The sequence below is a fragment of the Bufo bufo genome, chromosome 1 (assembly GCF_905171765.1).
Source record: "Bufo bufo chromosome 1, aBufBuf1.1, whole genome shotgun sequence".
In the NCBI taxonomy this organism is placed as follows: domain Eukaryota; kingdom Metazoa; phylum Chordata; class Amphibia; order Anura; family Bufonidae; genus Bufo; species Bufo bufo.
Genome location: NC_053389.1, coordinates 761,890,732 through 761,906,539, shown reverse-complemented (window position 1 = coordinate 761,906,539; position 15,808 = coordinate 761,890,732). Strand labels below are relative to the sequence as shown.

At 41.5% G+C, this 15,808-nt stretch overlaps 1 protein-coding gene across 1 annotated transcript in view; it reads left to right on the top strand.

Annotated features, from left to right (window-relative positions):
• The window catches only part of LOC120986220 (serine/threonine-protein kinase N1-like), a 70,510-nt gene that overhangs the window by 18,842 nt on the left and 35,860 nt on the right, over positions 1–15,808 (top strand). The window contains exons 3-9 of the mRNA XM_040414659.1: positions 525–664; positions 5,172–5,286; positions 7,188–7,333; positions 10,871–11,075; positions 11,941–12,123; positions 13,307–13,416; positions 13,773–13,916. Coding sequence (XP_040270593.1) covers positions 525–664; positions 5,172–5,286; positions 7,188–7,333; positions 10,871–11,075; positions 11,941–12,123; positions 13,307–13,416; positions 13,773–13,916 — 1,043 coding nt within the window. The remainder of the gene's footprint in view (positions 1–524; positions 665–5,171; positions 5,287–7,187; positions 7,334–10,870; positions 11,076–11,940; positions 12,124–13,306; positions 13,417–13,772; positions 13,917–15,808) is intronic.

The window sequence follows — 15,808 nt, the reverse complement described above, 5'->3', positions numbered from 1 at the left end:
GTAATGCCATTTTTTAATACATACAGTATGATAGGCAAGTGCAAAGCATTCATACGATGGAGTAGATTTACCAATCCTATAGATGGCATAAGCTTAGACAGGCTGTCTAGACCTGCACCAGATTTATCACAGGGGTTCAGGTTGGATGTGGTGCAGGGATAGACATTTTGCCTAACTTTATACCAACTATTGGTCGGCTTAGTTTTACACCAGAATTGTAGAGCAATTTTGGTGCCCAATGTTTCATATTAGGTTGTGCCCCCTTCCTGAAGTCGCACCCTTTTCCTTTAAGCCACACACCCTTGTTCAGCTGGACACACATCATTTCGTAAATCTAGATGTGTGAAAATGCACCAAATTGCATCACAAAAGCTAGATGCACTGCCATTAGTAAATGTGGGCCATTGTGTTATTTCAAAAAAGGGATAATCTTATCTCCTGGGAAAACAAATGGACAGAAAGGCTAACATCAACCTCTCATTGGCCATGCAAACCAATCTGTATTCTTTTTTTGTTTTTTTCAGTTAATCCACTTTCCACAGGTGTCGTCTGCCAAGTCCAGCAAGCTCGTGTGTCCCGCTTGGAACGCCAGTTGGGCATTGAGATGCGAGTGAGACAGGGAGCAGAAAATATGATCCAGATGTACAGTAATGGCTCAGTCAAGGTAAGAGTAGAGTCAAGTGTCTGAAGTCACAGAACTTTAATTTCCAAGGATCATATTTGACAAGAGGAGAAGGACTGTATTGGTGGAGTGAAGAGTGGAATATGGCAGAACATTGACCAGCAAGGGTTATATCCAGTTGTCTCTTGGTCTAGACAGTCAGTCTAGACAGTCTGGTTTTCTAGACCAATGCACAAACTCCTCACCATACTTGAAGGCATCAAACATGACTTGAAGTCCACCCAAAACACAACTCAGAAGTAAATTTACATTAAATGTGATTGCTTAGGAGACGTGAATGTGTATTCCCTCAAGGGGTTGTCTAACCTTTCTCTTCCACCCAATCTGACATTGGGTATGGAGAGACCAGCTGCATGCCATGTGTAATAGTCCACCCTACACCAAACAAGTATCATGCACGTGTCTTATTCTGAAAAATATTAATGTGCACAATGCTTGCTTGTCATTTGAAGGTTGTCTTGCCAATAATACTACCCAGTTTGCAGCAGGATCTCTCCACCCCATGTTAAGTCAAGTTAGACAACCCACTTAAATAGCCATAAACATCTACTCCTCCAATTACTCCTCTAACACTTACCCCCTACCCATTTCTCCTGGGTGGTAAGAGGAAATAAAAAGAAAATGAAAAAAATAAAATAAAATTCTGTTTCTACTTTGTTTAGTTGACTTAATTAATCCCAAATCATACCTTTACACTTAATCCATTTCTTCCATGTCTTATCAATTTGGCGGGGGTCATGGGTGTTGGACTCCCACCAGTCTGATATTAATGTCCTATTCTGAGGATAACCCTTTTAAAGGCTATGCACACCTTTGGGGGGCAAAGCTCTGTGTGCTTTTATTGTGTAAAAAAAACGATTTGATACATGTGCAAATTAACCTGAGATGAGTCCTGTCCCTGACTCATCTCACGTACAGGACACATCTAAGGTTAATTTTCATATGTATCAAATCGTTTTTTTTTACACAATAAAAGCACACAGAGCTATGGGGACTGGGTATTGCGGATGTGCTAGCGGCCATCTAGCAACCCATGTCCTCAGCTCTATACACAAAATCCCAGTGACAGGTTCTCTTTAAACATGAATTATGGGTAATTATCCTCAAAATTATTCAATACTTTATTAGTTCATTAACAATATTGTGCCCAGTCTAATTATGTAGCCCACTGATTGTGTGATGTAAATACTATAGGGGTCATTTAGAAACATACGCCACTTTTTGGCCTATATCTGTTGCAGATTACACTGTGCGCCAGGTCTAAAAAATGGTATGTGACATGGGCGGGGAAGGGGGCAGGCCGGCATTTATCCTTTTAGGTGTAGAAAATGGTCTAAATCTACGCCAAAAAGGGAGGTGGCGTAGATTTAGACAGGAGGTGGATACGCCAAAGTTATGTAGAGGCCGGAACCTCTGCATAAAGTCAGCGCATCCACCGCCATGTATAGGGGATATTAAGACCGAGTCCTTAATAAATGACCCCCCTCCCATGTCTTTATTATCCTCTGTTTCTAACATCTTATAAAAAAAAAAAAACTGCCCATCACCACCCTTTGTATCTGTGCTACGCCAGCCCATCGATTTATTTTATTTGATATTTTAATTAAATGTATTTGAATATATCCCTTTGTGTTAATCCAGATTTGTGGTATAATACTGTAAAATCTACTAATTTGCCTTCTTTAAATACTTGTTGTTTTTTGTGTGATTCCTTTGTGTATCCAAAAACGACACCTCTCTAAAAAAAAAAATCTCCAAAACTCCCCACAAGAAAAACTACACGTAGTGGACAAGATATTTACATGGTGCCCACTTGTCATGTAAAGATCCTTCTGCTCTATAATGTGCTGCCTGCATGCTCAGTGTGACATGTTCTCTTTAACCCCTTGGGACCGCTTGTTGAGTATATATGTCCGTGCCGGTCCGCATATAAAATGTCTGTGCAGAGACCACAGCTGTCAGTGACATCAGGGTTCCCCATAGAAAAGGTAAGGATGGTTTTTCATCATCCCTGCCTTCCTCACCACTATATACACAGTGTTTTTAAAGAGGACCTCTCCCCTCTCCTGACATGCCTGTTCTAATAGCTTCATGCATTCCCCATGTAATAACAATTCTGGAGCATCTATTCTTATGGCTCTATGTTGTGCCATTCCTTTATTAGTCCTACTAGAAGTTATGGATGAATTACTAGCAGTCTGCAGTAAGGGTACAGAGAGGAGGTAACCAGTTGTACCTGCGCAATCTGAAAATGGCAGCACTGGATAGAGTCAGACTGTGAAGGTACACCCCCTTCCCCACACACTCACACACAAAAACTGGTTACCACCCCTCTGTACCCTTACTGCAGACTGCTAGCAATTAATTCAGAACTACTAGCAGAAAAAAATATATTTTAGTTGCGCATTAGGCCTTTAACAAAAACATAAAAAAAAAAGTGAAAAAGATTTTCCCCTATTTATGTTTTTCCTTTTAATAAAAATGACAGAAAAATCCCCATGTGTCACCGAAAAAAAAGGCGCAAAAATTATTTACATACCTGAATGGAAAGTTATAAAAGCAAAAACAAACGCAATGCAACAGCACTCTGCAAACACAAATAATAAAGTAAATACAATCGTGCCATACTCATCATAGAAAATGTAAAATGCTAATGCTACATTATAAATGTGAGATTCTTGGCAAATACATTTTGTATAAAATCATTTGTGCCTGTCCGCCAACGATAAGGCGATCTCTGGTCTGCTGGCCTCAATTTCAGGAAATGCAGGTTCCAAAAAAGTTATAGCTTTCAAAGATGCATGTCCTGAAAAAAAACTAAAATACACCTGATCAGGAAGGGGGATAAATGATCTTGAACTGGTTAAATAAGCCATGACAGGAAGATTTATTTTTTTGCTGGTTCTAGGATAGCATACCCTGGTGAAGTCAGCAAATAATGGCCCATCATCATCTAGAGGGCCACCTCTTAGATATTTCAAGGGGGAATTATACTGGATAGCACAATTACTGACATTGGTCTACTCCATTCATGACATGATTTTCTATATCCGGAGACCAAGGTTTAGAAATGGCTGCAGAGCCCCAGAGTGATTTGCGGATGCACAATGCAGAATGGTGACCTATGTGCTGTAAGATGAATAGCTCAATTCAGTCCACACTAACCTTTCAGTTTTTGGTTGCATAAAGGGGAAGGCTATAATGTGACTTGAGGAAACAGACGGGAAATGCCTGTGATTGGGCAGGTTCAAGAGAGAATGCTGGAGGGTGGGGGAGCAGCGCACATTGCAACAATACAGATGGAGGAAGTTGTGGCATTTTCGTTTAGGTCAGATGACTGCTCAATGTTGATCAGTCTAAAATATGACATAATAAAAGCTATGGAAACACATAAAATTATGGAGGGTTGATAGATAGATAATAGATAGATAGATATGAGATAGATAGATAGATAGATAGATAGATAGATAGATAGATAGATAGATATTAGATAGATAGATAGATAGATAGATAGATATGAGATAGATAGATAGATAGATAGATAGATAGATAGATAGATAGATATTAGATAGATAGATAGATAGATAGATAGATAGATAGATAGATAGATAGATATGAGATAGATAGATAGATAGATAGATAGATATGAGATAGATAGATATGAGATAGATAGATAGATAGATAGATAGATAGATAGATAGATAGATAGATAGATAGATAGATAGATAGATAGATAGATAGATAGGAGATAGATAAATAGTCATTGAAAATTTCTGGTTCACATTTTCTTTAGACTGTTTGATAGCCGACCTACATCTAATGTGTGTGGCAGCCCTTCCAACTCTACCCCGACAACAGATGTCAGGGGACAGAAGAATCGGACAGCTAGATTTCAGAGTCTGGAAGCAGATTTCTCCAAACACATGCATGGTCGGCCAAGTGTGCTTGTGTATGGGGGGGAGATATCTGTTAAATAGCTGTTAGACTACTATCACACTCGCGTTTTGTGCGACGGATCCGTTCAGATAATACGGCCGTCTGCATCCATTCAGAACGGATGCGTTTGTATTATCTTTCACATAGCCAAGACGGATCCGTCTTGAACACCATTGAAAGTCAATAGAGGACGGATCCGTTTTCTATCGTGCCAGATTGCGTCAGTGAAAATGGATCCGTCCTCATTGACTTGCATTGTGTGTCAGAACGGATCCGTTTGGCTCCGCTTCGTCCGGCGGACAGCAAAACGCTACAAGCAGCTGATGCAAACTGATGCGTTCTGAGCGGATCCTTCTCCATTCAGAATGCATTAGGCCAAAACTGATCAGTTTTGGACCGCTTGTGAGAGCCCTGAACGGATCTGACACACGGAAAGCCAAAACGCCAGTGTGAAAGTAGCCTTATCCAAGCAAGCATTGGGTTGACCATTATCTTGTGTGTATGGTGGAACTAACCTTGGTTTTACCGTCTGTTGTAATCTCATTTATTACAGGATAAGAAGCTGCTTTCCGCTGCTCAGCAGATGTTATCCGAAAGTGACAACAAGATCCATAACCTACGCGCTCAAATCCGGAGGGTAGCCCAGGAGACATCTGGGGGAGGGGCAGGTAGTCGTCATTGGATAAGCATCTAGCGTGTTACTCAATGTTGTTGTTGTACCTACCTCCTATGGTAGAACACTTTCCTATACTGATATCTGAATCGCCTTTCCTACACGCATAAGAAATGTTCTCAGGTGCTTTGTACATTATGTGCCAGTTTTTTAAAGTTGCAATACGTATAATTAGATAACTTCTAAATACACGTACAATATTACGTCAAGGTTTTTAGCTCTCATTTTATAAAAATATATTACTTGGCACTGGATGCTGCTTTGCTTAAGTCCTTTACTTATACTGTTATCTCCAGTTGTATTCCATTTCATGTACATGCTGAAGAGCTGTGTATTAGTGCAGGGAGCTACATGATTGATTGACATTTTAGAGAAGATAACAAACCGTTTTGGTGACAAACTGGTCGGTGTCACTGGTTAGAAGAGTATGAAAAGTAACAGTCCATCATCATGATAATCAATGTGCCCACGTGGTATGCTCTCACACCTGGGGGTGAATACTAGACAAGGCCTGCTGCAGCAGATAAAAAAGGAGAGCAGCAGTAGTCCAAAGCTGCTGAGAGGGGCATTATGACATTGCAGCTCACCCAACTCATGTGGCACAGAAGAGCTAAATATAATGCACATTTCATGGCCAGGAGAGCAATAAAGTAGGTCCAAACAGCCAAGAACACCTTAAGGGTCCTGGGAGTGGAGGCCAAAAGTAGAGTTCCCAAACACTGACCACAGTTAGACAGCTGCAGTGATCACCTTGTAGTAGAGACCTCTGTGGAGGGACAGCTGCAGCTTTGATGTTCAGTGCCAAAGGTGACCAGAGTGCCAGGTGAGAAGAACCGGTCATCTTAAGGAGAGGTACCAGGAATAGCATTAATGCCAGCAGACAGCAGAGCCCTGGTCCGTGCCTCAGCCCCTGGAGATAATTGGCAGGAGAAAAGTGATTCCTCTGAGTGAAAACTATCAATCTTAGGGCTCATGCACACAAACGTATTTTATTTCCGTGTCCGTTCCGTTTTTTTTTTTGCGGACCATAAGCGGAACCATTCACTTCAATAGGTTATTCCGTGTGCATTCCGTTTCTGTATGTCCGTATTTCCGTTCCGCAAACAAATAGAACATGTCCTATTATTGTCCGCATTACGGACAAGGATAGGACTGTTCAATGAAGGGCCAGCTGTTCCGTTCCGCAAAATACGGAATGCACACAGACGTCATTCGTATTTTTTGCGGATCCGTTTTTTGTGGACCGCAAAATACATACGGCCGTGTGCATGAGCCCTTAAAGTGTGTTTATGCAACCTTTCAATTGATGTGCCCTCCTGTGTAGTGAAGTGTGTATATACTTGTACAGGTAAGTTTTGTTATGGACTGCAAATGATTCACTCGCCTCTATCTGCCTTATCTCTGCACCATTCAAAAGATCCCATAAGGTACATGCAGACAAATAGAGGAATCTCCTGACGGCTTCTCTTTTAGAGGTGGTATTTTTAGAAAAGGGGTAAAGCCACCAATGTAGATGAAATAGTTTTGCTGATAAACAAATTTTGCAATCCTCAACTGACCCTTCCTGATTAATCACTCATGTGTTCTTGTAAAGTTGAGCAACGTTGGGTCTGTTTTTGGATATCCTGCTGCCTACACAATACACTTGGCACGGCCAAACTTACATATGTTGTAAATGGAGAGAGTTCAGTAAGCCACTGCCAGACATCTGATGGCCTATCTCCTGTGAGATTGAGTCATCCATGTCCGCTTGAAGTGGGCTCATTCGGCCAACATTAATGTGTGTGGCCAGATTTAAAAAATATCTTCAGTATAAGACAGCAGTTGATGAGATACCCCTCTAATATACGGTCTATGTAAAGTTGTAGTCTAATTCTACTATGGTCTCTTTCCTAGGCACGTCTGAATTATCTCACACTGAAATGCACATCGAGGAGCTGAGACACCACTATCGGATAGAACGGGCCGTGTCTGAGGGAGCGGAGAACGCCCTGAGGATGCTGGGGGGTATCAAGGCTCAGGACAAGAGTGCGGTCAATGAGGTGTGTATGAGAGACCTTTTATTGAAACGGTCCCTGTGAACAATTAAATAGTTGACCACAAAAGTAGCTTCCATTAAGATCACAACCACCAACCTGACTGCTGTGAACCCAAGTTAATGAGCCGTGCTGGAGCAATTAGTCTTCATGTGGTTTCTCCTTCCCATATATTTTCTGCTCTACATGCCCTTTGCTGGTGTAATATAGCGTCCATGAGAAAATGTTACATCATCAGATAAAAACCACACTGAATGGAGATGAAAAAAGATCTCAGCCTTACTAAAGTCATCTGCAGGCCTATTGTAAACTTCATAGAACAAGGTCATGGCATGTATTTAAAGGGGTATTCACAAGGGATGTATGATTGCTATAATAGATCATCACTTTATGATCGGTGGCGGTCTAACCTTTGGGACCTCCACTGATCATCAGAATGAAGGGGATGCAGAACTGATTATACACTGCTGCCCTGTCACGGAACCGCTCTCTGAACACCCATTGTGCAAGGGAACTACAGCACAGGTCCTTTCAAGTGAATGGAGCCAACTGCAGATCCCTGCTCAGTCAGGTAGTCGGGAGCACCACTGTAAAGGGAAAAATATAATTCTCAGGATCATTGGGAGTCTAAGAGGTTAGACCCCAGCAATCGAAACGTGATGCCTTGGGAATAAGCTCTACTGATGCCCTTGCTAGTGATTCTTAAAGACCACCCTTCATGGGCCTGATGAAGAAGGTGAAAGAAATACAAGACAGACCTCATTTATACCATCTTAGACTTTCGTCGTGGAAAGATCTCTCAGAGGGTCTCAGATCACGTCTTCCTTAAAGAGTTTGTCCAGAACTGGAAACAAATGTCCATGGGGCCAGGTGAAAAAAAAACACCTGTTCAAAATGTTTCCAGTCTAATGCCAAGTTCCCATCTCCACCCCTCCCTGCTGGACCGGCAGTGTGACATGCTATCTACATGCATGTCACTGCTGCCTGTCAATTAATGGACTCAGTGGTGAGCAGTGCAGGAACGGTGCGTGGCTGCCGAGGCTCGGTGGCCACATGTCGTTCCTGGAGCATCACTGCTGAGGCCATTGATTGGTTGGCATTGATTTAGATGGCATGTCACACCTCTGGGCTAGCAGGGACTGAAAGCAGTGGAGATCGGAGTTGAGCTCTGGAACCAGGAACGCTGTGGACAGGTGTTTTTTTTTTTGCTTTTTGTTTAACTTCATTTCCCAGTCTTGGTCAACCCAGGCTGTCCAGTTTGGAGAATCCTTTTTTTGTAAAGAGTCCCTTGACGATCACCAAGAGCTATCATGATGCAATGTGGTCTGCAGGAGCATTTGGTAGAGATTACGTTTTTCTATGTCAGACAGTGTCTGGAGTAAACACTAAATTGCACACAATGCACTACAGCAGCGCATACTCTATTTCCACACTGAACCAGCAGGGGGTGCTGGGAGATGTGAGGTTAGAGAGCCTGAGTATTTCCAGTGAATCCATGTATAAATTATGATGTACTCCTTTTCGGAACTAGATTAATATTTGTACAAGCATCATACATATATGTAGATCATAGGTTTATCTCTGAGCTTTATTTAGAGGGCAGCACACACGGAGCGTTAAGTAACTATGTAAATTCATTGCTTTGTCTTGTACTGATCCTGAGTTACAGCCTGTATTATAATCCAGAGCTGCATTCACAATCCTTCTGTTTATGACTGGAACCAATTGTATTTAGGCAGACATGTGCATACTAGCTTAGCTAAGCTCGTACAATGTCGCTGCATTCCCAGCAAAATTTGCTTTTCCTCTTTTACATCAGAATATTGTCCAGGGCTTGGTGTAAATAGCACAGTTCGATCAATAAAAATCACCCTAGAGGCCCTATAATGACACTGAACATGTAAGGGTTACTGGGCGATGTGAGCTCCGCAACCTACAGAATTGAATGCATGGATGAGAATAGGCCATAAGGATATGCCATACACCGGAGGTCACACTAGTGGCTCTGTAACCCCACCAGCCGTGAGTGGATGCCGTGCCACTTTGTCTTCTGTCTCCTCATGGTTTTTTCCAAGTAGCAGCATACGGCCATTGAGTATAATAGGCCAACGGTGTGGCCTTCAAAGAAACCCGAGCAGAGACAAGGTGGCACCGCATTTTCTTATCACTTCTGTAATGTTAGAATTTTTGTATGATCCCTAAACAGGGAGTCTAGCCATGTTGTCTGTGATATATTAGGACTAAGTAAACATAATTAAATCTTGGATATACATAGGTTCAGTGGCGTACATAGAGAAGTAAGGGCCCCATAGCAAGGATCAAACCAAGCTCCCCCACACAGGACAGAAGGGTTTCTGCCTACATCTTTTTCAATGATTCTTGGGCCGTTTTTTCACTGCTTTATTTGCTAAAAGTTGTTCCTTTAGAGGGTAGTTATGGTAGTTACGCCCCTGCGTAGGTTGCAATATCTGGTATAAGCTAGATGTAAAATCCACATTTTTCTAGACAAGGGAATCCCTTTGCTTTGGTTTTCCCACATTAGAGTATCTTAATTGTGTCCAGACGGTATGTTGTGAAGACATATAGATCTGTGTGGCAGAATCCTATTGGCTCCTTTGTATTTTTTGATTGTAAGGGCAACACCCAGGTTTTTGATAATAAAAGGAGTTGCTACAGGGTCCAGGAGTCTGAGGGGGCCACATAAAAAGACACCAGTATTATAGAAAGTGCATGCTGGTCAAGTTACACCTCTGGCTGCAGTTTGGCATGGAATGGGGGGTGCCGTTTCAATTTTTGCCTCAGGCAGCACGAAGGCTATGTGCTTCCCTGCCCCTGGCCACAAAGCACTGAGGGAAGGGGGCCCAAGCTGAACTCCACCAGGGCCCATGAGCCTTTAGTTACACCCCTGCTTAAGTCATTTGGGATCAGAAGAGAAAGATTCAAATACCACCATGAGTCATGACGTCTTATTCTTTTACTTCGACTGAATTTTAAGATTCTACAAAATCCAATTTTAAAATTCAGTCTAGGGTTAAAGGAATGAGAAGACATGACTCATGGTGGTATTTGAGTCTTCCTCTTCTGACCTCAAACAGCAGAAGACTCCTTTTATTAGGAAAAACCTGGGTGTTGCCCTTACAGTCAAAAAATACAAATGAACCAATAGGATTGTGACCTGTGTTTTAACAAAGAGAGTGGTGTATATATCCTCATAGTAGTATCGGAACGCAATTAGGATACTCTAACACAGAATTCCTTTTTCTAGAAACGTAACGTCCCCTTTTGTAGCCATCCATCTTTTATACCAAATATTAGAACCGTGGTATAGCCAAGATTTAATTATGTTTCATTAATCCTACTATATCACTTATAGCCACTGGAAAGTATTACAAACAGCAGTATAGATATTAGTGGCATCTCCTACCATATTCCACCAATGTCCATGTTGAAACAACCCCTTTAAGTCTATATGTAAGCTATAAAATAGAGTTCAAATCCTAACCTACGCTAATATCTTCTCTGCTTTCTTCCATTGCCGAGTAGGTGCAGGCGCGCCTTGTGGAGTCTCGGCAGAGAATAGATCTCTTGACACAGTCTCTACACAGGTGTCTTGAGGACCTTCCTCATGACCACCCTAAAAGATGTCTGTTGAGAGAGGAGATGGCCATGTGTGTTTCTCCAACAAGACTGGGTGCTCCATCACCAACCTCTCCATACAGTACCCTCTCCAAATCTGCCCCCCTCACAGGTAACTATCTTGTTACTGGACTACCAATGTGTATTGGATGGCATATATTACATGAATGATGCCCAGCCCTTATAGAGAGATGAGATCTGGTTAGGAATCAAGACCAATGACCAGGAGGATAGAGCCTCTCTTTTACTGAATAGATGATGAGTATCACAGTACAAATAGCAGCAATAGGCACAGTTTTCAAGTATATGACAGAGTAGGATCACAGAGTAGGCTGTGTATTGGAGGTGGCTGTTATGGTGGTCCTCCTGAGGCTCTCTCTAGAGAGACACATGTAATCTTCCCAAATCCACAAAAGGCATGGAACGTCTCTTAATATTTCTCTGCAATGCCCAATTGCAGGGTGCCGTTCTAGATTTCATGGCAAGTCCATCTCAGTAGTTTGGCAGGTGCCAGAGGCAAGATCATTCAGGCCACAGGCAGTAAAGTATACAACAATAGGTATGTGTTACCTTTACTGTCTTGGTCCAAGCATAGCCCCCATGGTCCTCAATCTTCTGTAGTAATCTGTTCTGCTCTCCGTCAGAGGATAATTCTTAGCAAAGTTGCTTTTCTCACAACTTCCACACAGAGAAATTGTGTTTTCCTGGATAAGGCTTCTGTCTCTGCTTATTTGGCAGCAGCACACAGCAAACAGGTCTTCTGTCTTGCCTGTTGACCAGAAGACTCCCTAAGCAGGGGAAATAGGACCAGTCCACTACCCGCAACTAACACTAAAGACTGCTAGTTAACTATTTCCTAGTCTAGTTAGCATTACAGTAAACATTTTCGCAGCTTTAGTACTAATGAACCATAACATTAACCCTTTAGAAGGGAACCAGCGAGTCACTGCCTTTCTAACTTCAACGTCTTAATGCAGGGGTGCTACAGGTTCGGCTCTTGGGATGTACAGACCTTTTAGACTCTGTCCCAGGTCGTACAAGGAGTTTCACTGTCTGGTTACCTGGAAACAACCCAGTGGAAGGAAAGACACTGAAAGCGAGAACATCACGGAGTATGTATTCACGAGCATCCAGCCTGAGCCGCAGTGATGACCCTTCTAGTGAGTATCATATTTTGTACATTTTGTACAGTATAGCATATATACATGTTACTTCTACAATAAGCTATACATGTATACTGGCTGTACACTTGGCGGAAAAGCTCATTCAGCAGAAGACCCCTCTGGCAGCAGCATATCTGCCCGAAAACAAATGGATCAGGAATGGAGCCCTGTCAATTCTAGTTAAGCCACTGGTTCAGAGTCTGGGGAAAAAGCTTTCTCCAAACTGTTGGACAGGCCATACACACTTTTGCCACCATTTGTATTGACCAAAAGCATCTAAAATAAAAATGAGTAATTATACACCCTTCTATCTACTATCTGTGGAGCAGAAGAGAGGCTTCACAGGCTTTCTATTACGCATTAGGAAATTATTTATAGGATTCTCTAATACTTTGGCCTACAAAGTGGAGATTCAGTTTATTGCCCTCATGCAAGGTTGGTGCTGATAATGGGTTGGGGAGAGGCTAGGGCCTACTAGAGGAAAGAAGCGCCCACTGCTACTGTCTTCCTCTAATTAACATCCTGTGTAGTTTCTCCTCTGCACAGACTAGCCATGTTTTATGGGAGGAAGGGGAAACCAGTTACTTCCCTCTTCTACCCAGAGGACAGCTCTATACATTTACATCTATTTACGTTTGAGCCGCTGCATATGAATTGTCCCTCCTGGGGCTCAAATTAGAGACCTACAGAAGAGAAGGAAGAAACACTAACAGTGACCAATCATGAGGCATAATGTACTGGTATATAGAGATAAACCTGAACATTATAGTCAGAAAAAAAGCTGAAAAGTAAGTCAGCTCATGTAACAAAAAAATATATATTGTTAAATACCGTATGCATCCCATAACAGTAAAGAACATAGACATCTTTAATATCTTCAGGACTTTAACAATAAAGTTATCTCATACTAGCAACTTCAACTGATAGAAGTTAAAGCGGTTCTCTATGGCTTTACTTCAAGTGTTGTTTCAGTGTATTACAATAGTGTAGGGACAGTAAACATTTTCGTAATATACTTTATTAGAGAAAGATGTTTCTTTGTACTAGAAAACCGGGTGTAAAGAGTCTTCTTAGCAAAGATCTAAAGATCGTTACTAAGGAGGTACTAATGATGCGTATGAACAGCATACCTACTGTATATGCAGTTGTTGATCCTGTCCCTTATTGTTTGTGTCCCCAGACGACATCAGCGTAGTTTTACGTCTGGATAATGTAGTGGTCGGGCAGACGGCGTGGAAGACAGAAGGGCGAGACACTTGGGATCAGGTGTTCAAGCTACAACTGGAGAGGGTGAGCATAACAATGGAAGGGGCATAATGCTGGCAAATAATACAACTGAAGCAGTTCTTCAGGGGGTCTCCTCCATACCTTACAGTCTGAGTGCCACCGAAATATGATCAGTCTCTGGTCTTAAAGTATGAACACACCATCCAAAGCTTCCAGTATACGTCTTCAGACATGACCTCTTAAGACATGACCTGGTCTGAAGAGTCTCATGCCATAGCTTCAGTATACGTCTTCAGACATGACCTCTTAAGACATGACCTGGTCTGAAGAGTCTCATACCATAACTTCAGTATACCCCTTCTGACAATGTCCACAATGCTTGCATTAACTCTTGCGTATTGTGTATCCTCTGGTTACAGTCTCGTGAGCTGCAGGTCTCTGTGTACAGGAGAGATTTCCGCTCACTTTGCGCTATCAAATATGTGAAACTAGAAGAATTTCTGGATGACCAAAGGAAAGAGACGTATCTGGAACTGGAACCGCAAGGAACCCTTTTATGTGAGGTAAGGCAAAGAACACCACACCGCCAGATCTAAGTGTAGTTGTTTAGGCTAATTACTGTGGTGACCACGTGTAATAGTAACTGTGTGTGTCACATACTAAATAACCCAGATATAATCAATGTATTCAGGTTATGGCTGCTAGTGGTATACACATGTGGACAAAATTGTTGGTATCCTTCCAGTAAAGAAAGAAAAACTCACTATGGTCACTGAAATAACTTGAAACTGACAAAAGTAATTAAATAAATACAAATTTACTGAAAATCAACTCATAAAAATCATGCATGGCTTTTGAATTGTGGTTCATCAGAATGATTTTATTTTTTTTAAACAAACTAATAAAATGACCTGGACAAAAATGATGGTACTCTGAACTTAGTATTTTGCTGTACAACCTTTTGAGGCAATCACTGCAATTAAGCAATTTCTGTAACTCTCAATGAGACTTTTCCATCTGTCCACGGGTATTTTGGCCCACTCTTCATTAGCAAATTGCTCCAGCTATCTCAGGTACCTTCTCCAGGCTGCATGTTTTCGTTCCTTCCACATATGTTCAATAGAATTTAGATCAGGGCTCACAGAAGGCCACTTCATAATAGTCCAATGCTTTTCTCTTAGCCATTTTTGGATGTTTTTAGCTGTGAGTTTTGGGTCCTATTGGAGGACCCATGAACTGCAACTAAGCTTTTTGACACTGGGCAGCACATTTCACTTCAGAATGCCTTGATAGTCGTCTTGAGATTTCATTGTACCCTGCACAAATGAAAAATACTCTGGAACAGATGCAGCAATGCAGACCCAAAACATAACCGAGTCTCCTCCATGTTCCACAGTAGGTACAATGTTCTTTCCTTTGTATTCTTCATTTTTGCATCTGTGAACATAGAGCTGATGTGACTTGCTAAAAAGCTTCAGTTTTGTCTTATCTGTTGAAAGGACATTCTCCCAAAACCTTTGTGGCTTTTCAATATGCATTTTGGTAAATTCCAGTCTTGTTTTTTTATGATTTACTTTCAATAAGGGTTTCCTCCTCAGTTGTCTTATGTTAAGTCCACTTTGGTCTTAGAAAGCGACGGATGGTGTGATCTGACAGTGATGTACCTTGACCTTGGGGTTCACCTCTAATCTCTTTGGAAGTTGTTCTAGGCTTTTTGGTTACCATTCATATTATCCCTCTCTTCAATTTGTCATCAATTTTTCTCTTGTGGCCAGGTCCAGGGAAGTTTGCTACAGACCCATAGACCTAAAACTTCTGAATAATATGTGCAACTGTAGTAACAGGAACATCAAGCTGTCTGGAGAAGGCATTTACCTTTCTAATCCCCTGAGACAACTCTCTCCTTAGCTTTCTTGTGGTACCCACCACCATGATACCAAACAGCACAGTGACTACATTTCACCCTTAAAATATGCAGACTGACTGATTAAAAGTTTGAAGACACATGTGATGCCAATTAAAGGGCACACCTTAGTTTAACATGTCCGTATGACATGAAATTATTGAAATTATTTAAAATCTTTTCTAGGGTACCATCATTTTTGTCCAGGCCAGTTTCATTAGTTTGTTTTTCAAAATTATTTTGTTGAACAGCAATTCAAAAGCAATGTCTGATTTTCAGTAATTTTTTTTATTGATTATTACTTTTGTCAGTTTCAAGTTATTTCAGTAACCGTCGGGGGTTTTTCTTTCTTTAACGGAAAGATACCATAAATTTTGTCCACGTGTGTAAATTAGATTGTTTATTCAGATTCCAAGTCCCAGTCTCAGGTTCACTGTAGATTCGGCTGCACCTATCAGCTTATCAGTGGTTTCTCATGTGGAAATGTTATACTTCTCATGGAGCGTATGACTTAAAATGGCGGCGTGATACACTCCCTGAAAGATAGAGAGG